Raw genomic sequence first — 22,285 nt, forward strand, 5'->3', positions numbered from 1 at the left:
TTCTCTTGCCAAGACCACTAGAGTAGGGCTATTCAGAAAAGGTCGCTTCATATCACATCAAGCCCTCAAGCTTTCCTTCCACGACCACACAACCACAATGGCATCTCGATTGGCAAGGAGCGCTGTCGGTAAGTTCTACAAGTTCGGCATAAGCCGTTTCTTTGGCATTGAGTATTATGCTAATCTATAGTAGGTGCTGCCCGAGTCCGACCAGCTATCCCAATCCGCACCCTCCCTTCGCTCTCCACCACTCTGACCTCAAGGCGATATGCATCTAACGTCCCTACACAAGAACCATCGAAGAAGGCACAGTCAATCATTGATGCTCTGCCCGGCTCTTCTTTGATCTCCAAAACAGCCATCTTGTCCGTTGGGGCTTCGCTCTCAGCCTTCGCCATAAGCAATGAGTTCTATGTTGTCAACGAAGAGTCAGTTGTTATGCTTGCGACATTGAGCGTTTTCTGGGCTGTGTTTCACTATGGCGGACCGATGTACAAGGACTGGGCTGAAGGGCAAGTGAATAAGATCAAGAACATCTTGAATGCTGCCAGGGAAGACCATACGAGCGCAGTGAAGGCAAGGATCAACAACGTAAAAGAGTTGGGAAGCGTGATTGATGTTACAAAACAGCTGTTCGAGGTCTCGAAGGTAATCCAATCCTGGGACGGATCTGTAAATTGAGGATCGTGGCTAAAAAGTACTAGGAGACGGCCAAGCTCGAAGCTCAAGCTTTCGAGCTGGAGCAGAAGACCGCATTGGCTGCTGAAGCGAAGTCGGTGCTAGATTCGTGGGTCAGATATGAAGGTCAGGTCAAGCAACGGCAGCAGAAGGAGCTCGCGGAGAGCATTATTAGCAAGATCACAAAGGAGCTGGAGAATCCTAAGACTTTACAACAGATCCTTTCGCAAAGTGTAGCGGACGTTGAGAGTATGTAATTGAGACGCTCTGTGTCACGATTCCTGTAATGCTGACAACCGTGCAGAGATCGTATCGTCCAAGGCACAATAAAAGACTTCTCGAACTGTATGTGTACTCTATCTTTGCGTCGATTAAGTAGATACAACATTGCCCAAAACGTGAGCTACGTACTTTGAAACGCCTGTGATCTACCTACAGGGATAGAAGGACCTTCCCAATACTCATTTGCAATTGCCACCCAAATGCTCACTGCTGGACTAACGTGGCCATGAAGAGGCGCAGAAGGGGCCGCAATTTATTCCCAACGCCTTTGGATTGACAGTAACTCGGAACCGTAGTCAGGTCAGTGGAGAGGCTGGTAGAGGAAGGTTCCTGATCTCAGAGCATTTACATTCTGGCTGAAATCCCACCGTACCCGATCATCATTCATCACTTGACTCGCTATGGTACTGATCTTGAGACAGTGATCTGTTAGGAGATAGTGGTACGGCCGGGAGTGTAGTCGGGTTTCAGCCCTATCAAGCTCCAAAGACGCTTGGGGCCATTCCTGAACACATCAAAGTCACCATCACTGGACGCACACAGGTACTGAGCGACCGGCAACATAGGCTGGGGTCAGAATTCAGAATTGAGGAATTTGAAACCAACGATGGAGTCTCCAAGTACTCGCGAAACCCTTGCAAAGCTCGAGAACCCGTCAACCTCTCAATCAGAGAAACCGTCCGGCTACAATGATCTCCTACGCCAGATCACCTCCAGCTCAGATCCCTCCCAAGTGCCACCGAACCTTATAGCGTTCATCGACTCGATACTAAAGGATTCTTTGGGCATCATAGCGGCGAGACCGTTACTAGCATCAGCCGTTGAGGCCATCGGCTCAATCAAGAGTACAGAGTCCAAGATTGAGGTCGGGACCCACGCTTTACAGATTTTGGAGTCAAGGGTTGTTTCATTTGAGGAGCAAGATGCTATGATACGGGAGATCACGGCAGATGCCTATCAAGAGCAGGAAGACTTTATTGACGCCGCGAAGATGCTACAAGGCATACAACTAGAATCATCACAACGTAAGATCTCAGACGATGCAAAAGTCAAGACCTGGATGCGGATCTGCCGACTTTACATCGAAGAGGATGACACTACGAGCGCTGAAAGCTACCTGAACCGGGCAAAGAATCTACTCTACAAAGTGGAGGACCCAGAACTCAACCTCATGTTTCATCTCTCTCAGGCTCGAATACTTGATGCTCGGCGAAAGTTTCTCGACGCCAGCTCAGCATACCATAGCGTCAGCTTCAACGTGACACTCGCCGAAGAAGAACGCATGCATGCTCTTTCTGCAGCTATCAAATGCGCTGTGTTAGCACCCGCAGGCCCACAACGATCACGTACTCTCGCAAAGCTATACAAAGACGAGAGAGCACCTCATGTCGCAGAATTTGGCATTCTAGAGAAGATGTTCTTGGATCGTCTACTCTCGGTAGAGGAAGTCGACAAATTCGCAGACAGCCTTGCCCCTCATCAGCTTGCAAGGACGAGTGATGGGTCTACGGTCCTTCGAAAGGCTGTTATAGAACACAATCTTCTGAGCACTTCCAGACTGTACAACAACATCGGGGTCAACGAACTTGGCTTACTGCTAGATCTTGATGTTGAGCGAAGTGAAGAATATGCGGCTGGCATGATGGAACAGGGACGCTTGACAGGCAGGATAGATCAGATTGACGGGATGATCTTCTTCGACGGTGGTGAAGGTAGTGAGGAGAGGACAAATGGAGGGCAGGCTGGTAACGTGGTTGGTCGTGACCTTAGGAAATGGGATGCCAAGGTGCAAGGTGTTGCAGAAGAGGTTGAGCGCGTTGCTTCTACGTTGCAAGCTCTGTATCCGGTTCGTTCGCCGTTAACGACCTGTGAAGTCGAGCTGACAACATGATAGGATTTCTCGACTGCCAATTTGGTCCATTAGCGAAGATTTCGGCATTGCATTGCGAAGGCGCACAGATCTGCATACTGGCGATAGACAAAACGGTGGCAAGCAACCCCCTGGCGTTACGATTGATGACTAAAGAGACACCAATGAAATGCATATCATGAGTTCGTCATGATGCTGAGGTTTCCTTATTGCAAACTGATCGCATATCCATGTGCCGAAACATTTCCTAACTTCTCAGAGATTCTCACAATACGGATCGTCATTTGCCCACCCATGCTCGGATCAGGCCTTCGTCTGTTACTCACAGCCACAACGTGTTCAATAATGCCAAAGCGATTTGATGACCTTTTTACGGGCCACGAAAGTGGTGCCGTAAGACTATTCGCTTCAGTACAGGGGCAGCTGAAGCTGCACGCTGGTGGAGTCTGTAGCCCGAAAGATTCTTTCTTTACCGTTGATTTCTCCACAACATGAGAGCATAAGGGCACCTCTACCGTACCTGAAAATCTGTTTGGGGCTTGAGATGCACCACTCCTCCTAACATGACGACTATCTCTTCACAGAATGCCCATCTACCCCGGCAGTCGTCTTCGTCTCCGCCTTTACACCCTCGAGCTGGCGCAGCGCCCGTATCGTCGCAGACATATCCGCAGTATGCCAAATCGCCCGCGCAGTCATTTGCCTCGCCGCCACTGCCTTCTCGACCTGGTACCAAACAAGCGACAGCTACTTCCAATGCGAAAATCCGTCCGGACTATCACCTGCTTCTTCGCCCTCAATATATTCCCCAGGAAGTGGCTCTACTTCCATGTCCCCAGATGCTGAACGGAAGAACAATTGGGGCAAGCGCTTCGCGGGCAATATGCTCATTGGCCACGGGGTAAGAGCGAGCACGACTACAATCACTTTGTCCGAGAAGCTACCAATCAATGTCTCGCCAATGGGGAGACAAGAACCCAGTAACCCCCCTAAACGTCTGAACACGGGGCATCTTCTTCGCTGGAGCCTCCCATTACTGGAGCGGTCATTGTTCAAGGTCTTGGTGAGGTCATGACCTTCACACGAAGATAATGATAGAAGCTAGAGTTCTCTACCCGAGAAGCAGAAAGAAAGCAGAGAATTCACTTGTTGCACAGGGTCTAGACCGCGTTTCCAAAGAAGAGCATGTCATTTTGCAGACTACCAGCGTCAAAATGGTCAAAATTAGCATCGAGCACAAGCTCATGGGTATTGACGGAGAACTCAAATTTTTCCAAACACGTCCATGTCCTGTACTACAACGGGGCTCTTGCGCCAAAGGCTGGGTTTGCCCCTAGGTCATGGCCCGTTCCGGCCTTGTCTTGTCGTCATGAACGCCCCTTTCCGAGTTGCAAGCCATTTTCCATGAGTAGTACATGCATTCACAATCGATGCTGCGCCAGACTCGTAGGCAGCAACTCAATACGCATCTTACTGAAGAGAAGCTAATTCCGAAAGCTCTACGCCAGCAGCCGCAGGCCAACTATATCTCGAGCAGATGATTTTGCCATTGCTCAATGCGATGATCCGGTATTGGAAGAGGAGTGCTCAGACTCGCCCGTCTATCTTTCGATGTTGAGCCATGTAATTGATCTTTTGCCAACGAAAATGTCAGCCGGCCCAAGATTGGCTCATCAATTGCTGGCTGAGAGCGCAGCTACAAGGTGGTTCTGCGACCATCATTCTTCCACAAGTCTCCAGCAACCGGATGATTGTATTGATCACCGGGATAAGTTCTTGGAGAATACAAGCCTGGTCTCAATCCCGAATTCCCGATGGAGCCCGCCTAGTTTCTCAAATGATCAATATCTGTTATTCCAGTCACACCACAGGCTCCTATCCTGGCTTGGTCGCCATAAACACTGATGCAGATGCACGACAAGAAGATCAAACCTGGTGAGCATGCGGAAATTTTCCATTATCTAAATTCCATCATAAACCTCCAAGCAATAGATCAGTTGTAAAAGAAAAAGACGTTTCAATATCTTTGATGGCGAAAAGCATCAAGATAACAATCGAAATTGCGATAGAGGCGAAAGAAGTCGAAAGGAAGGTTTGGGAGATGTTTGATCCCAAAAAAGTTGGGACCGTCATGTCTCTGTATATGAGTGAAATAATAGTACGGCATTTTTGAACTTTTGCACGAGCCAGTTCTCCCTTTCACCATGTCGAAACCGTCCCTTTTGGTCTCTGGCTGCCGGCCTGATCAATCTTCAAGGTCTCTTAGCTCCCTCTCAGGGAGCAGAATATTTTTCGGGTAACCCTCGAAACTCCGATCCCACTCCCATCTTCGAGTCATTTCTACACTCAGTTCACCCTTGAGCATCTCCACTACATACTGACCTATGATTGGAAGGAATTTCCAGCCCTTTGAATTGATGAGCAATATCCGGGACAAAGTGTTTGGAATTTCAGACTTACATGGAAAGAACCTAGAGACAAGCCCGTCAGCAGATGCTCATCAGAAAGAGGAGGAAAGAGGCTCACCAGCCGTAGCTATATACAGATTCTGACAGCGAGGGTGCGGACAGATGTACCAATTGTTGTCCTGAGTAATTCCATCCCTGTGTTGTTTGTAAGAAAGGCGGTGGTTGGCTCCTCCTTGTGAACGGACGCGTACCAACAAAATCTATAGACATCGGGCCTAAGCCCTTTTATCTCCTTGCCGTATATGCCGTTCAAGACCCTACCAACTTCTTCACGAATACCGCTGGGCATATTCTCCGGCGATGTCCACCGACTTCTTTCGATGCTGGTGAGCGGGACCGATATTGATTGACCAGAAGCTGGGTGATAGACAGTGTTACGAAAAGGGACATCGCGTATGAATTTGAGCTGCCGTTGGGGCGTGGGCGGCATTGTTTCGCCTGCAAAAAACAAACGCGGTCAGAGTTACCTCCATATTTTATGATTCGAAGGGTACCATACCCTGGACTTCTCCCGCATCAAGGACAAAGGCCGCCGCGTTTTGAAAAGTCTTTGCTTGCTCTTCGGTGAGGTTAACAGCCGCTTCGCAGACAGCGCAAGCTGTAATTCTATCTCCGACCTGGAGTTCCAGCTGCGTAGGAGCACTGTCTGCAAGTAATTTGGCAGTGTATGCGCCTGTAGACAAGATTACCTTTGAGGCGCTGAAGGTTCTGCCATCTTCGGTCCGGATGCCAGTGCAACACCCATTCTTTAGTAGAAGATTTGCCACAGGAGCGGAAACGTAGTGGACACCATTCTCCACAGCAGCTTCAGTGGTGGTTTTCAGCGCTCTTGCGGCCTCAGCCCAGCCTGACGACGGATTCCAAAGGATATCGTCCACATCGGTGAAGTCGCCGTCGGCATACAACCCTTCAAATCTAGTCTTCATCTCCTTTGGGCTAAACAGCTCAGCTTTGACATCAACTCCGAGTTCCTTGTAATTATCAAAAATCTTTTGGACTTTGCCGAATCGTTCATCTGTGGCCTTGGCAAGACCAGATTGGTGATACCACTGCATATACAAGGGGTCTTCCCTCCATCGTTCTAGAGTCTGCAGGCCAAGCTTGCAGTAGAAAATGTCACTATAGTCTGACCTGACGATCTTGTTGATATCATGCGAGGCGGCTATCGGACAAGGGAACGGAGCTCTGTCTATCAGAATGACTGTTGGTGCGGGCTTTTCCCTAGACAGACTCAATGCAGTACTCGCTCCAAAAACACCGGCGCCGACTATGATATACGAAGAGGCCAATGGAGACATTTTGGTAGGCTAAAGCACGAAGGTATATTAAGACTGGGAAAGAACCACCAAGCTTCTACCACGGTCCAGCGGAAATCGACGTCATTCTGCATTACCTCCCGAAAATGGTCAAAGATAACACAAAATCTGTATCTCCACCAAGGGATCACCCGTCAATTGAACTTGGTTTAACATAGAGCATATGTTGATTATTCTTTATTTTTTGACTCCTACATCCTCTTGTTTTGGAAGTACCTACGTAAAAGTGTCATGAGAACGAGGGGCTCCAAGCCCAATCAATAATTCGGACTTTTGAGGACTGTGCTGTACTCCATCCATTGAGCTCCTCTACTTCCTTCATCCTTCCCGGAATGCGTGGCCCCATGGAGCTGTCATTTCGTCGTTAATCATGGAGGTGATGTTGATCCTCTCTGGATAAGTTATTGTTTCTTGTCTTTGGAATAGAAGAAATTGGCACCTAGATGTCATTAACGTGACGTCTTGGACCAAATCAAATAACCGTCTGCTTACCAACAGCCACCAAATTGTTCTCATCTGCCCACTCTCTGACTCCTGCGCCGACCTTCCCGTAACCCCAATGCGGCCTATCCTTTGGTTTTGTGAGCTCTCCTTGTATGTCGTTCTCCGTTGCCGGCGCTAGCAAAATAAAGACATAGCGGTGATACCCCGTCTCCGGCGGTGGTGTCGGTGGTAAATAAGGCATGATCTCTTGAACGCTAAAAACCTCCGGTTCTTTCGTGTAAAAGAACGACGAAAGCCAGTCGAGAGCCCCGTCAGAGTAGGGAGACTGAAACGGCAAGGTCAAATTTGTGACAATCCAATGGCACATCTGCGCCATTACGGGCTCCGCCCGGGATGTCGCATCAGGGTCAGATAAGACGAGAGTATACGTGGTATTGCTTCTGAGAGTGCGAGTTGGGGCCATGGCCGAAGCGTCGATGTTGAAGACTGGTGGGAAAGTGACTTTCTTTGGCTTGATTTTGTTTCCCAGATCTACAGTCTTGTGTCTTGATGCGTAGGAGAGCGTGACGTAGACTGATGGTTGGAAATCATCGAGGACTGTAAGAATGTAGTATCAGCATAGATAAGCACTGTCCGTTGCCTAGAGACACAACAAGGAAAGTGGATGTAGATAATCACTGCTGAAGGGGTAAAGTCACAGCTGTAGACGCATTGGGGATATAGTTACTATCGGGGATGATTGCAGCCTTTACGAGAGCTTCGTGTACACTCTCGCTTGCTGTAGCAGGCCGGTCATTGAAGGCATTTTGGAGGGGAGTCCAAGCTCCACACAATTTCGTGAAGACTATCCAAACAAAGAGGGCGAAAGGGAAGGTCACGCAACGCATGATTCGAGTACTTGCGGTGATGTTGGAGAGGAAGAATTGATATAAAAATGTACTTAGCTACTTTATCTAAGTACTCTATTGACAACGGCGATGACGAAAGTGGGGAAGGAACCCTGGAACCCTGGAACCCCACGAGTGAGTATCCCCTAGGCTCGCTAGGCTAGAATTTTGTTGTCCATGCTTCGAGCCGCGCGCCGCCAATGATCCCTGTCTAGGCTGTCTTCACACCCCAGCAACCAGCAAGACTTGTCATCAATTATAACGGCTTACTTGACAGTAGAGTAGTCTTGGAAGCATTCAAATGAATGAGGTCGATGTACCTACCTTTTACATCCTTTGACTTGACTGCAAGTGATCGGACCCTAAGTCATCGGGCTGTACAAGCACAAAGCGAACAAGGCGGAGGTGCCACGCACGTCCGACAGAGCCGCCCGATCAACATCACATCGACACTGGACACACTCCGGAAATTAGGACACGACGGCAAAGATCCGAACATGTCAAGATCGAGTAGAAAGTGCTTAATAGGTGGTTCGACGTCTTCCCGTCTTCCCGTCTTGGTCTCTGGCATACGCACACTCTCGAAGCACATCGCATACACACCCATTCTTTCCCTTTCGACTGCATGAAGAAAAATTGTAGATTAGAGCTCTTGAATTCAAGATGAAAAGGATTGTGGTCTGCTGCGATGGTAAGGATATGTTTGGACTTCCCATCTTGATGCCGATACCCCTGGCTTGGCATGTTACTGTATCCGTGCTCATGCATAACCCTTAGGCACTTGGCTGGACGCCAGCATGGGTCTCTCCAAAGGGAAGCTCCCGATCCCAAGCAACGTCACCCGGATCTCGGAAGCGATCAAGCCTGTGAGCTCAAGAGGCGTTCAACAGGTCGTCTTTTACCAGGCCGGGATAGGATCAACGGGAAATATTCTCAACCGAGTCATCGGAGGGTAATCACTTCTGGTATATTTCACGATCGAAGATTCGACTAACTGCGGTGCGACGCTAGGGCTACAGCAGAAGGCTTGTCTACTAACATACGTGACGCTTATGCGTGAGTCTTTCCCGACGCATCTCTTTCTCTGCAATCTGAGTTGCGAGACTTGTCCCAGGACGAAGACACTCCCGGGGCCTGTTTCACAGCTCACGTATGATCCTAACAGAGACATGCTGACTCCAAGAACTTGAAGATTCATCTGCAATAATTATTCTATGGACGACGAGATTTTTCTATTTGGCTTCTCACGTGGAGCCTTCACTGCTCGGAGCATAGCGGGTCTCATAGGTGGCGTTGGGCTTCTGACGAAGGCTGGTTTACCAAGTCTCGCGGAAGTTTTCAAAGACTTTGAAAACCGCGAGAACCCAAATTACCAACCAGCAACCCCGGACAGCCCCTTCCCAAACAAACCAAGTGCTTCGGATCCGAGATACGAGGAAGAACTTGAGAAGCGGGATCTTACCAGGCTTGATATCGAGATAAAGGTGGTCGGAGTGTTTGATACGGTGGGCTCGTTAGGTATACCACGCATCCCATGGCTTGAAAGACTGCATTTGCAGACCAGATCTACGAAAGAGTATCTCTTCTACGATACGAATTTGAATAACCGCATTCAGAACGCTTTTCAAGCGCTGGCGCTGGATGAACATCGTGCCTCCTTCTCTGTAAGATTCTCAGTATTCAATCAAGGAGCCTGTGAATAACGCAATGGTTTTACAGCCAAGTGTGTGGGCGAAGCCACGCAACAATGCAACCAATCTGAGACAGGTATGTGTTATCGCCGCCAGGATCCAAGTTCACCAAAATGACACCGGTATTTCAGATTTGGTTCCCTGGCGTACATCAGAACATTGGTGGCGGATATCCTGATCAAGGCGAATCCAATATCACGTTGGCCTGGATGATGGCACAGGTTGAGCCTTTCCTCGAGTTCGACGAAGACTATATCCTGGATCAGTATGACCAGACGGAGGCGTATTATAAAAATTCTGGGCAGAAAAAAAGGCCATGGAGTTTCGGCAAGATTTACAAGTCCATGACCGGGGTGTACGTTCTTGGTGGGCGAGAGACTCGCACGCCTGTAGGTCTCCCCAATCAAATGATGTGGATTCGCGGAGTGATGCTGACAGAAAAGGGCTTATATTGCCAAGTGGACCAGGACACTGGCAAGTCGACGGGTAAATCGCTCCGGGACACGCATGAGTATGTGCATCCCTCAGCTCGCTCACGAATTGTGCTTCGAGGACCAGGAGTAGAAGATAAAGGGAAATACGACTGCGACGCCTTGGACCCTTACAAGCTGAAATATATGGATGAGACAGCCGACAAACGACCGACCGCTTTTTGGGAACTACGCTCTCGTCGTAAAGGGTCCGGTCCAAAGAAGGAGTTACCAGAGAGTCCGCTATGGACATTTGAAAAGGAACTCTTGAGGGAAAGTCCCCGAGTGTACGACTTCATCTACGGAAAGCCTCAAGATTTGCAACAACGATAGTATTGGCCGATTGGGTAAATTTTCCGGGAGGCAGTTTGAGCCCTTCCAGAACATATTTCTTGGCTCGAACCATAATAGTATGGAAATCTTTGCGAGGGAAAAGAGCTCCAAGAAGCGATGCAATAGTGTGCAGACAGGTTGCGACCTCTACACTGACTTGAGCCTTGCAATCCGTGTGCCATTGGACCCCAAACATTTCTCGTTTACCTCTGTATACCGGCTTGGAGCAGATGTTCTAGTGCTTTCGCGGACAAAGAGCCCCAACTGTGGTGTTGCTTTCGGCCTACTCCAAACGCCGGGCAGACTTTCGTACGGCGCGTTGTCCAAATATCAGGAGGACTAGTCATGAAACACTGGGGCTCAAAGATCTAAGAGCTTGAAAGCTTTATGATTTTGATCTCTCCTTGTAGTCTGGGAGAAGTACCCCACAAACAAGAGGACTTAGAAGTAGCGAGCCAAGAATAACATTATACTCGTCTCTTGGTCATATTGTGTTGTAGATATCACTTGACGTGTGTTTTTCCATGATGGAGAGGCTTTGCGAAGCTGCAAAGCTATAAAAAGTAAAACAGTGCACGATATATTTCCTGATTGATTGAAAGTCAAGGAGGGTTTCGAAAGATTATTACTTCTGGAGAGATGTGATGGTTCAGTGGTGGTGGTCGGAATGGAATTGACCTAAGTGACCATGTTTGCGCACACTGTGCGTAATCCCCAGACCTTGGCCCAGTAAACAACGAAGAAAAGCTTGCAATTCTTGGCCTCTGGGAAACACTTTTCTCCAACGGCCATACGGCTCTAACTTCAGCCTCGCATTCGAAACTGGGAGACGTCTATGTCACGTAGCATACAACCTTGCTGACCTAGTGCCTCCTTCAACGCCATTCCAAGGCACCAAGCTCGTGACTGCCAGGCGTGACGCGGTTCTCAATATCTTTAAACAAACTCCCCGAGTGCCGTACGGTCGACAAGGACACGCAGAATGGCATCTCTCGGGGAGGATTTACTTGGTGTCGTCAACAAATTACAGGATCTGGTCTTCAATACCATTGGCAATGACTCCCTGGACCTGCCGCAGATTGTACCTATGCCCCACTATGCTCACACGCGCATTGCTCTTAGGCTACGGCTGACCTGTCTCTAGGTAGTAGTAGGCTCACAATCCTCCGGAAAATCTTCTGTGCTAGAAAACATCGTTGGTGTATGCTGATGCTTGCACATCCTCGATAGACTCTTACTGACTATCGACAGCGCGACTTCTTACCACGTGGGAGTGGCATTGTAACAAGGAGACCGCTGATCTTACAGCTCATCAACGTCCCCAGCGAGCGAGACGATAAACCGGACAGCGATGAGGTCCATGTTCCTCATACGGCAGCCAGCGTGGCAGGGCAAGGAGAATGGGCCGAGTTCCACCACATGCCGGGCCAAAAATTCCGGGACTTTAGAGAGGTGAAAAGAGAAATAGAGAACGAGACAGCTAGGATAGCTGGGAGCAACAAAGGCATCAATAGGCAGCCAATAAACCTGAAAATCTACTCGCCTCATGTCCTAAGCCTGACCTTGGTCGATCTGCCTGGTTTGACAAAAGTACCCATTGGAGACCAACCCTCGGATATAGAAAAGCAGACAAGGAATCTGATATCAGAGTATATCGCTAAACCAAACAGTATCATACTGGCGGTATCTCCGGCGAATGTCGATATTGTCAACTCAGAAGCACTCAAGTTGGCCCGTCATGTGGATCCGATGGGTCGACGAACAATCGGCGTGCTCACCAAGATAGATCTTATGGATCACGGCACTAACGCTCTGGACATATTATCTGGCCGTGTCTATCCGCTAAAGCTTGGGTTCATTGGGGTGGTTAATAGGTCACAGCACGACATACAGGGCAATAAATCCTTGGCAGATGCGTTGAAGGATGAAGCGGACTTCTTCAGGCACAATCCTGCTTATCGCAATATGGCAAACCGCTGTGGGACTCAGTTTCTTGCAAAGAGTCTCAATAATACCTTAATGGCTCATATCCGAGACCGGTTACCAGATATTAAGGCAAGATTAAATACATTGATGGGACAAACACAACAAGAGCTCGCCAGCTATGGCAACATGCAGTTCAGTGGAAAGGAGCACCGGGGTTCTCTAATACTACAACTGATGACACGCTTTGCCTCGTCTTTCATTTCATCGATAGACGGAACATCGATGGAGATCTCCACTAAAGAACTCTGTGGAGGCGCAAGGATCTACTACATTTTCAACTCTGTCTTTGGTAACTCTTTGGAAACGATCGATCCTACAACCAATCTCTCTGTTCTCGATATACGAACAGCAATCCGGAATTCCACCGGCCCTCGACCCAGCCTCTTCGTCCCCGAGCTCGCCTTCGATCTCCTGGTCAAGCCACAGATCAAGATGCTAGAAATACCTAGCCAACGCTGCGTCGAGTTAGTGTATGAGGAGCTTATCAAGATATGTCACACCTGTGGTTCCACTGAGCTCTCAAGATTTCCACGACTACAAGCGAAACTCATTGAAGTTGTATCAGACCTCCTCCGTGAAAGACTAGGTCCAGCATCCAGCTACGTGGAATCTCTCATCTCCATCCAGCGCGCCTACATCAATACCAACCATCCCAATTTCCTTGGCGCAGCAGCAGCAATGTCGTCTGTGATCCAGAACAAGCAGGAGAAAGAGAAGAAGGCGGTCGCGGCTGAGGAGAGAAGGAAGCGGGAAAAGAGACGAATGAAAGAGTTAGCAGGCGGCATGAACGGCACGGAAACCCCCGAGGACGAGGAAGAAGCCGCAGACGATCTGAAGAGTATACATACACTCCCGCATCGAGGTCACACTGTCAAAAGCAGCCGAAGTATGTCTCCTGCTGTTGGCCGAAATGGTGAGAATGGCCACAACAACATTGCTGCAACGATGAACGGACGATCAGGCTCGCCACCAAGGTTTGTCGGCGCAGCAGCAGGAAATACACGAGACTCGTTCCTCAACTACTTCTTTGGCAAGGAAGGCGGACTGCCTTCAGCTGGTGGGATTAATGCAGTAGGCGGTACAGCCGCAGCCGCAGCAGCTGGGAACCGCCACGTGAGCCACAACGAGCCCAGTTTCAGCCAGAGTATCCGAAGGGGTGAGAACAAGCATGTAGAGCGAGCATCATCTATACAACCAGCGTACAGTCAGGACGATTACGAGGTTGCAAGGTCAAGTCAGGGCTACAATGACTACGATTCTCAATTTGTACGTCCCCATCCCCCTTCCAAAGTAACGTATGCGTAAGTAGTTAGATTTCGACTCTAACAAGAAGTCTTAGCCCTCCCAAGGCGATCCCGAACTCACCGAGCGGGAAGCCCTGGAAACAGAACTCATCCGCGCGCTCATCTCTTCCTACTTCAACATCGTCCGCGAAACCATCGCTGACCAAGTTCCAAAAGCGGTCATGCACCTGCTTGTTAACCACAGCAAAGATGTTGTGCAAAACAGGCTGGTGAGTGAACTTTACAAAGAAGACCTCTTCGGGGATCTGCTGTATGAGGACGACGGGATCAAAGCTGAGAGGGAGAAGTGTGAGAAGTTGCTTGGTATGTTCCTCAAAGCCGGAGGTTGTTGAAAAGGCCATTTGCTTACAGGTTCCCGCAATCTAGGCACCTACCGGGAAGCTGCCAAGATCGTTGGAGAGGTGCTGTAGGGAAGACCTAATCAATGTATTTCTAGTACGGAAAACATCCTCTTACAGAGGGTGATATAGGCGTTGGTCTCCGTTTACTCTCGCAGTGGCGGCTTGCATTCCTGAGGTCGTCGATTGCTGTTCCTACGTTCGATAGCCCGATGCGATTTATTCTTGGCAAGTCGCCTTCACAATAGATCTGTACATGTCACATCTGTGGGGATTCTTCATTGAGCTGCTTTCGTACCTGAGACTGACCTAATCTTGGCTGGTACTTATATCCACAATCATGGTAGATTTCACGCCAAGTAACCATGCAGCTCTCCGGTTTGTCATGCTGTCCAGAAAATCTTTGTCAAATTGGATGAGCTCGGATGAAATTGAAGTTCATAGAAGAGAAAGCTTCATCCACCCTTTTGCTTGCTGTGTTGCAGACGTTGCAGACACTGCTTTGTATGCGATGGTACACGTCGTGCGCCGCCTCCGACCATGGGTATCTCGATATCGCTCACGCTTATGCGCCGAATGAATGCCGTTTGAATGCCGCTCAATCGTTTGTTTGCCACATCGCTACGGCATCTTTCCCTTCCTTTTATCCTTCTTTCCGATCCTCTGGCCCTCCCACGCCCAGATGCTTGTGCTCCCAAACACAATGACTGCGCCTAAAAGAACCCCCTCTGGTAGCTTGTTTCCGAATAGCCAGAGACTTACGCACAGACTGACTAGCTTCCTGACGTTGAGTGCGATGGAGACTCCAAGCGCGGATGTTCTGGCGCTCAGGGCGTTCACACCTCTGATGCAAGCAAATTGCGTCCCAGCGTTCAGAGCGAGGTTGAAGACGTGTTTTGGAAATGCGACCCCGAGAACAGAAGGCGTAAGCGCCATCGGTGGAAGATGAAGGTCGCCAGAGTCGAACGTCGAATTAGACTTTATGTACAGGGACCGGTACAAAGAAGGCGAAAGCTGAATGGGTTCGGAGTAGACAAGTTTCTTCAATTGTTCGAGAAGCGAGGGAAAGAAAGGGTAAAACATCGGTATTGAAAGGAAGTGCTGGTAGAAGAGGTTTTCATGCCAATGTCTGCCGTATCTGGAGTATGTGATCTCAGTGTAAATTCCCATAACCGCGGAGAGTAGTTGAGCGACAGCGAGGATCACGAGGCCTGTGATGAATTCGGAATCTATGTTGGTGCTGGAAGTGGACTTCGTTTTGCCCTGCATGTTATTGATCAGTGTCCTGCCATAGAAAGCGTTGTGACCGAAAAAAAGTTAATGCATGCCTTGGCTTGAGCGTCCGCCATGGCTGCCACTCCGATGCCGGCTGTGAGCATCGCTACGCTGAAGACTGAAGTGAGTTCAGCATAAGCCACAAGCTTGCGTGCCATCACCAGCACCGACTTACTTTGCATGCTGGTGTAACGTTTCCCCCAGACGTAGCCAACGAGCATGGTCATCACGCTTCCTCCGCTTCGTAGTATTATATGTACCGGGACGGAGATGTTGTAGCCAAAGGCAAAGTTATTGAGCATGTTCACAGCGAAAAACATCAAGGCACTTAGAGTCAATCGAGTCAAGGGAATTTGGCGCCGCTTGAGGAAGAATGGTGGACGGCGGGCAGAGAAGTAAGTCGGCGATGTGACAAGCGCTGTTACAACGAACTGGACGAAGGTGATCAGGAGCCCTTTTATGATTGTCAGGTCATGTCGATTGGAAGCAAGGCAAGGTTCGACGTACCGCTCTCTGGTTCCCATCTAATGACCCAGCAGTCAGCGAAAGTAAGCAAGGGTAATGATAAAACCGTGCACTCACTTGATGATTGATTCCAAGGCGAACACCTGCGTCATGTTTTGGGTCAAAGCGGGCAAGACGCTGGTGGTTGTAACTTACGTTGGAGCAGCAGCCTCCGAATATGAGACCGACAATGCCAAGCCAATTGATGAAAAAAGGCAGGTATATATGTATCAATGGCGCTGAAGTGCCGAAGACCTTGGCCAGGGTCCACGAACCACGATGATCTCTTCCCACTTTCCTTATCCCTTGCCCTTTCCCGTGCTCAAGCGCTGGCGCAGCAGTGACCTGTCTGGCGCGGGGAGGAGTATTTGCATGGGGACTTGGTGCTGTCGAGGGAGCCTGATAAGGATCGACATTGCCTTGGGTGGAGGAGTTCATGCTTGATCTTTCTTTGTAGACCTTGTTAGCCTTTATGCGCTGTTATGGGCGTCTATTTCACAGTATCATCTATAAGTGTTCATGATTGTGATGGATTGTGATGATGGTGGATCTGTGCGGTGGATGAAAAGGAGATTGAGACTCACCAAGGGAATATTTCCAGAATGTCTGAATGTTTGAAGAACAGAAGAGCCGTATCAACAGCTAGAATGGTGAGAATGGTAATAATGGCAGTGGTCGCCGGCGTATTCTTATATAGCTATGTAAGATCGAAGAGATGATGCCCGCCAGATTTATCTACTTTAGCGCCTGCGGGAAGCCCGTCGATCTCCCGGTACCTGACGCCAATTTTACGGCGGACGACGGCTGACACTACGACAAAACCAAAAAAAAATTCTCTTTTCGTTTTTTTCTTTGCGATTTCTAGTAACTCTCTCCAAAATATTCTTTTTAGAATATTCTCAACTCTTCGAGAGGTACTTTTTGAGGCACTCTTTAGGGGCTACTCTCCGGGGTACTCTCCGGGATACTCTTCGGGGTACTCTGCGGGGTACTCTGCGGGGTATTCTTCCGGGTACTCTTCGAGGTACTCTCCGGGGTATTCGTCCGGGTACTCTTCGAGGTACTCTCCGGGGTACTCTCAAAATATTTTATGAAGTTCTTCAAAAAAAAAAAAAAAAAAAAAAATTTACAGGACTTTCCGTGTTCATAAAATATTCGATCGTAGTGTTAGTTATTATCCGTCGTAAGTACCCGGAAGAGTACCCGGAAGAGTACCCGGAAAAGTACCCGGAAGAGTACCCGAAAGAGTACCCGAGAGAGTACCCCGGAGAGTACCCTGGAGAGTACCGCGAAGAGTATCCCGGAGAGTACCCCAGAGAGTAGCCCCTAAAGAATACCTCAAAAAGTACCTCTCGAAGAGTTGAGAACTAGAAATCGCGAAGAAAAAAACGAAAAGAGAATTTTTTTTTGGTTTTGTCGTAGTGTCAGCCGTCGTCCGCCGTAAATTTGCCGAGCATACGCGCGAATAGAGTAATTCACTTTAGGGCGTTGGCCGCGTTGCTGCCTACCTTAGAAATACAGAGGTCTGCACCGAAAGTCCTGCACCCGCACTAGTGCAGCCCTAACCCTACTTTCGGAAAGCGGCCCTGTAGAGGGGAAGCCTAGAAATATCTTCTCACAGCGCATGGATGGGACTTTAGGTACTTCTTTTGGCTTGATAGAGGCATTAAGCCCCGAAACCTGGCTAGGGCTAGGTGCGATTCCGAAGAACTCCAGACGCATTGTCCAGGTAGCCCTTTAGGTGGGGCGTTATCCGAAGTCTGAGCGCAAGAGTCTTGGCGGGTGCAGGACTTTCGGTGCAGACCTCTGTACCCGAGGTGCTCTTCCGAGTAATTGTCCCAGAATTGACAGTGTCTTATAACAGGGTCCCCATATGATATTTCTTTTTTTTTTCTTTTCTCTTTTCATGTCTTTAGATCCTCACCTCTATACGGGGCCTCCAAAAATTGATCATCAGCCACAGGCTTTCGGGTTGAGAGGCTACCAGACCCGAGGTCTATGACGGTTTGATCCGCAGCACAGCACAGAGAGAGAAAGCCTCCATTGGACTCATGTACTTGATATCGCATCAGATTAAGCAACTAAGCGGTTTACTTCGCATTGTGGAAACGAAAACCATCTCTGGTGCTCCAGGATACCAGCATCCCGAGGACTGCTGGGTATGCAGGTCTTGCACTTATTGCCTTCGTTGGTAGTAGATTAAGGTGAACCTTGCAAGCCAGGGTTTGTAGGTGCGGAGAGAAAGGTGCTTCCCCGACAATACACCATGGCTCAAAACCTAGCAGGTCGAATAGCTGGATAATGTTTTATCTACGAATTGTCTGTTCGACCACAGTACCGCCCTTCAGTCATCGCTCTGAATGCATCATTATCACCGTAAGGATCTTGCATGCATCGGGATGCTGCCTATCATTATGCCCGGAGAACATCAAGCCATGCCTTTATCGCCCTATGCCTCACAAAGCCGCCTTCTAATTCGGCTGGTTCACGTTGCGTCTATAGGTCCTGAGACTGTTCGTGCCTGCCCGGTCCGAGTTCAGTGGTTGATCCATAAGAAAGGATGCATTTTGGCATTGCATGCATGCAGTGAATAACCACCGGATGTATGACTAAGAATCGCAATGATTATGGAAGCTGTAGTTGCTTACAATGCCGAGAATACAAAAAGCTGATTTCACATCAGCAGTGTTCAGTGCGTAATGCAAACCAAGAGGGTCCTTTGCTTACATTGTTCGTAGCTGCAATGGCTATACTGTCTTCAAAAGGATGCCAGCTCATGTGCAGAATCTTCTTGTTGAAGTCAATCTGGTCTGCATCCGTCTCCTTCTTCATTCGGCCCCCTTGTCCTCCTGCTCCTGCTGCTGGGCTGCCCGCTCTGGAGTTGCCCTTCTTGTTCGATGGCCCATTGGTGGGGCTTGTAGATGAATTGATTGGTGTTGGTACGCCAATCTTTTTTTGCTTGAAAGCGGATTTGTCAGCTTGAAGCACGACCTCCGTCTCCCTCTCTGGATCAGATGGGTAGATCATGAAATTGTTGTTGTAGCTGCCCGTCATTACGTTCTTTGCGTCGCCAGAGAAAACGACCTCAAACTTGTCAAAGATGCTATCATTTTCATACGTATCACATAGGCGAGGTCGCAGGTGCTCATGAATTGGGATGGTCTTGACCGGGGTCCGCTCCATGTTGACGTCCCAGATCTTGACAGTCAGGTAGTCGCGGGACAGAATATAACGACCATCGTGTGAGAACCGTACATCAGAGATTGATGATATTATCTCGGAAAAGAAGGAGCGCGCTGACGGGTCTTCTTCTTGCTCGAACTCTGGAATGTTTCGCATTAGCTTTCCGCTGGTTCAGCATCACTCAGCGGACCTACGTTTGGCGTGCTGATCGCAAAGAGCATTTTCACGCATATCAGCCAACTTGATCGTGCCCTTTGAACTTGCATACATGAACCAATTGCAGCTTTGTGGGTGAAACTCGGCAGCGGTGATCACCTCGGTCAACTCCTCCATATTGGTAGGCTTGATATCGACGATGTTGAAGCTCTGGTCTTGTATATTAAGGTTCCATAAGTTTATACGCAGATCGTCACTGCTGATAAACGTCTCTCCATCGCTGTTGACGGAGATGCTGTTGATGTGGTAGGCGTGTGCATTTGCGTAGTTTCGACGAGGGACCGCAGCAACAACGGTATCATGGTGTGTAAGGCGAGGAAGTTTGAGAGACGAAGCATCGCGAAATGAGACATTTGGATTCGGTCGTGGTGGGCCACCTCCTCCTCCTATAGCACCACCCGGAGTGAGATCATGTGAGAGATTATTTTCCGCCACCACTTTCAACGACTTCTCGAAGACTTTCCATAACTTGATTGTCTTGTCGTTTGTTGAGAGAAGGTAGTGAGAGGCATTCTGTCTTCTACACCACTTGATCTTGTTGATTTTCTCTTCTATCTCCAAGGATTTCAAGTAATCGAACTCGGGCTCATGCGACTGGAACTCGGTATGGAACTTGTATTCGCAAGTTTTCTTCTGCCAACGGTCAGCTACTCAGAACGCATCACGAAGACGCTTGAGGGTCTCCTGCGCATAGGATGTAACGGACCGATTCGTTCCTTTCAAAGAGTACTACCCGTCCACCCTTGTCACCCGTTGCTAGATAATTGCCCGTGTGATCGAATTCCACAGTGGAAATGATGTCCGCTGTTGTGAGACAATCATGTCAGCAAGCCTGATCCCAGTGGTGGCACAAACTTTATGTATTTCGGACTCACCTTCGGTTATGTCCTCAACGTCACCCTTGTCGCCAAAACACCTAGATTCACAATTTAGCCAGCGGTCAAGCCCCGGATCATTTGCTTTGTTGGGCAGAGTGTTCTCCAGCATTATGTGTATACTTCACGAGCATTGAGATGTAACGCGTAGCACAGAGCCTCGAGAGACAACACCCGAGGACAATGGTTCACTTCAACACCAAGCACCAAGCGCTAGGGAACTTACTGGGTGAATTTCCATGTTGGCTGAGTGGGCTCTTCGGGAGCAACCATTGTTCTCGAATCCTCCTCACAATCTCGCCGCAGCTGTACTTATTGCCGCGACCTACCACTATTTTGCAACACGGTGCCTGATCTCCAGGAGCACGCTGGGCCCCAAGAACGCTTTGCTGCCTTCAGCTGCAGCTTCTGTTTGGCGGGATAATGTTGGGTATGGTAGAGACCGAGTGTGAAGATGTCAAGGCGGAAGGTGGGCGCGTGAGGATTTTGCCTAATGCCTAGGCCGACTATTGTTCCGCTTTGAACCTTCTATATAGATGGTCAAGCAGTACCATGTTCTTGCATCAAGTCCGGCGTAACTGTGATTGCGAGATCGGTCAAGGTAGCAAGCAAAGTGAATGAATGAGTAAATGAACGGGGGAGAGAGTTTGGGAGGTGTGAACGGGACGATAGCGCCAAGCCCGATCATGAGCTTCCCAGAGTGCGAGAGTGCGTTCGAGTGCGTCACTTTTGAGGCCAAGCAGAGCCTCGGTTTTGTGTTAAACATTACGACATATTGCATCCATCCTTCGAACACACTCTGTACGTTTCACTTTTTAATCATGCGTTTCGGGACTTTCAAACCTCCCCAAATTTTGGAAGCCTGAACAACAGCATCAATTCTATTACCACATTCCTGAACCCACCTACACTTCCCTTGAAGAGGTTGCGTTCTAAGAACGGAACCTAGGTCAACCCCATCTACAAGAAGGGACCTTTCCCACATTAATCTTTGATCTTCACAATACATATGGGGAATCAGCCGAAAGCGGGGGTTGGACGCCTTGGCCTTCACGGGATCTCGGACATTGAGTCCCTCTTGGAAAGTCGAGTTTTGGGAAGCCAGCGAGCAAATGATGCCAGACGACCATCAGCAGAGACACCTCGTCAGGGATCAGAAGCGACGGCTATCTTGTCCCAACGGATAGGAGAATCTGCGTCCGGACTGCTGAAAGAGTTTACACGACCTTCACCAAAAGCTGTCACTGGAGTCCTGTCTTCACTCAGAACCGACAGTGCCAAAGCCGGTTCGTCGTCTAGCTCAACAGACATAGGCGAGTCTTCCTTGGCACTCCGCTCATCAGCACAATATGAACAAGTCACTTTAGACCAAAGCGAATCGTTCCGTTCGAATGAAAAAGTCGGCAAATTCGGAAGAGGTCATGGTCAGGCTGCATTCGGTGAGTTTTTCGCAGGGCTAAACGGACTTGAGCATGAATCCGAGTTTGCACAGGATGGGCCTGCGTGGAATGTTGACCAGCAGTCGGCGTTCTCTTTGGGAATAGGAGAGGATCATCTGCCGCGACTACAAGAGAAGGAGACCTGGAAAACGCAGGACGAGAACCAAGATTTCACGCACGAAGACAATGATGGCATTGCTGTCGTAGCTCTACTGTCTGACCCGGCATTTACGATGGACGAAGAGCCCAACAGCACCCTGGATATGGAGAAGGCCAGAGGGGAAGAGCAAAAGTTTGAGAGACTGCAAAGACGGAAAGGGCCAGCTAGATTCGTCGATGCTTTACGTTCATCAAACCATCTTGATCTCGTGCCTGACTTTCGCGCTCCTTGGGATTTGAGTAATGCATCTTTGGCAACTCAGAAAGGCATACATGAAAGAGGGCATCTTCTGTTATCAAAATTAGGGGATGTCCAGCCTTGGATCGACATAGATAGGTACCACGATGAAGTATGGGGCGACATGTTGCCTTTAGTACATGAGGCTCGCGAGGAATTGAAGGCAGCAAATGAAAACCAGAGTTGTCTTCAAGACGGCCCTGCGATTCGACGCTTGAAGATGGTTCTGCAACACCTTGATAATCCCCATAATCGATGAGGAACAGTTCCCGCCTTTGTGGTCGTTAGTCTAATCATTGCCCACATAATGCTCTTATGCATACCAGGAA

The 22,285-nt window shown here is 49.0% G+C and overlaps 8 protein-coding genes across 8 annotated transcripts; 4 read left to right on the forward strand and 4 right to left on the reverse strand.

Annotated features, from left to right (window-relative positions):
* Window positions 1-97: 97 nt before the first annotated feature.
* HO133_003280 (uncharacterized protein) lies at window positions 98-2,884 on the forward strand (the record flags this gene model as incomplete). Its single annotated transcript, XM_037294203.1, has 5 exons — window positions 98-128; window positions 194-648; window positions 705-927; window positions 1,527-2,806; window positions 2,855-2,884. The coding sequence occupies 5 exons, from the start codon at window positions 98-100 to the stop codon at window positions 2,882-2,884; spliced, it is 2,019 nt and encodes a 672-aa protein (XP_037149584.1).
* A 2,191-nt stretch (window positions 2,885-5,075) lies between these two features.
* HO133_003281 (uncharacterized protein) lies at window positions 5,076-6,596 on the reverse strand (the record flags this gene model as incomplete). The annotated part of the gene is made up of 5 exons (XM_037294204.1): window positions 5,076-5,237; window positions 5,291-5,301; window positions 5,357-5,433; window positions 5,490-5,736; window positions 5,798-6,596. 5 exons carry the CDS (start codon window positions 6,594-6,596, stop codon window positions 5,076-5,078), a joined length of 1,296 nt encoding a protein of 431 aa, XP_037149585.1.
* Window positions 6,597-7,015: 419 nt separating this feature from the next.
* HO133_003282 (uncharacterized protein) lies at window positions 7,016-7,945 on the reverse strand (the record flags this gene model as incomplete). Its single annotated transcript, XM_037294205.1, has 3 exons — window positions 7,016-7,053; window positions 7,107-7,655; window positions 7,786-7,945. 3 exons carry the CDS (start codon window positions 7,943-7,945, stop codon window positions 7,016-7,018), a joined length of 747 nt encoding a protein of 248 aa, XP_037149586.1.
* A 663-nt stretch (window positions 7,946-8,608) lies between these two features.
* On the forward strand, window positions 8,609-10,439 carry HO133_003283 (uncharacterized protein; the record flags this gene model as incomplete). Its single annotated transcript, XM_037294206.1, has 7 exons — window positions 8,609-8,636; window positions 8,723-8,897; window positions 8,957-9,001; window positions 9,138-9,609; window positions 9,665-9,712; window positions 9,768-10,025; window positions 10,080-10,439. 7 exons carry the CDS (start codon window positions 8,609-8,611, stop codon window positions 10,437-10,439), a joined length of 1,386 nt encoding a protein of 461 aa, XP_037149587.1.
* A 982-nt stretch (window positions 10,440-11,421) lies between these two features.
* Window positions 11,422-14,139, forward strand: HO133_003284 (uncharacterized protein; the record flags this gene model as incomplete). Its single annotated transcript, XM_037294207.1, has 5 exons — window positions 11,422-11,520; window positions 11,584-11,640; window positions 11,691-13,691; window positions 13,765-14,032; window positions 14,096-14,139. The coding sequence occupies 5 exons, from the start codon at window positions 11,422-11,424 to the stop codon at window positions 14,137-14,139; spliced, it is 2,469 nt and encodes an 822-aa protein (XP_037149588.1).
* Window positions 14,140-14,688: 549 nt separating this feature from the next.
* HO133_003285 (uncharacterized protein) lies at window positions 14,689-16,284 on the reverse strand (the record flags this gene model as incomplete). Its single annotated transcript, XM_037294208.1, has 5 exons — window positions 14,689-15,296; window positions 15,518-15,796; window positions 15,850-15,866; window positions 15,925-15,950; window positions 16,003-16,284. The coding sequence occupies 5 exons, from the start codon at window positions 16,282-16,284 to the stop codon at window positions 14,689-14,691; spliced, it is 1,212 nt and encodes a 403-aa protein (XP_037149589.1).
* A 2,058-nt stretch (window positions 16,285-18,342) lies between these two features.
* HO133_003286 (uncharacterized protein) lies at window positions 18,343-20,393 on the reverse strand (the record flags this gene model as incomplete). The annotated part of the gene is made up of 7 exons (XM_037294209.1): window positions 18,343-18,367; window positions 18,495-18,514; window positions 18,574-19,169; window positions 19,224-19,878; window positions 19,952-20,049; window positions 20,121-20,161; window positions 20,347-20,393. The coding sequence occupies 7 exons, from the start codon at window positions 20,391-20,393 to the stop codon at window positions 18,343-18,345; spliced, it is 1,482 nt and encodes a 493-aa protein (XP_037149590.1).
* Window positions 20,394-21,129: 736 nt separating this feature from the next.
* HO133_003287 (uncharacterized protein) lies at window positions 21,130-22,215 on the forward strand (the record flags this gene model as incomplete). Its single annotated transcript, XM_037294210.1, is given in 3 exon segments — window positions 21,130-21,433; window positions 21,488-21,559; window positions 21,575-22,215. 3 exon segments carry the CDS (start codon window positions 21,130-21,132, stop codon window positions 22,213-22,215), a joined length of 1,017 nt encoding a protein of 338 aa, XP_037149591.1.
* Between the last annotated feature and the right edge of the window lie 70 nt (window positions 22,216-22,285).

Source organism: Letharia lupina (genome assembly GCF_014066315.1).
Source record: "Letharia lupina isolate WasteWater1 chromosome Unknown contig_17, whole genome shotgun sequence".
Taxonomy (NCBI): Eukaryota; Fungi; Ascomycota; class Lecanoromycetes; order Lecanorales; family Parmeliaceae; genus Letharia; species Letharia lupina.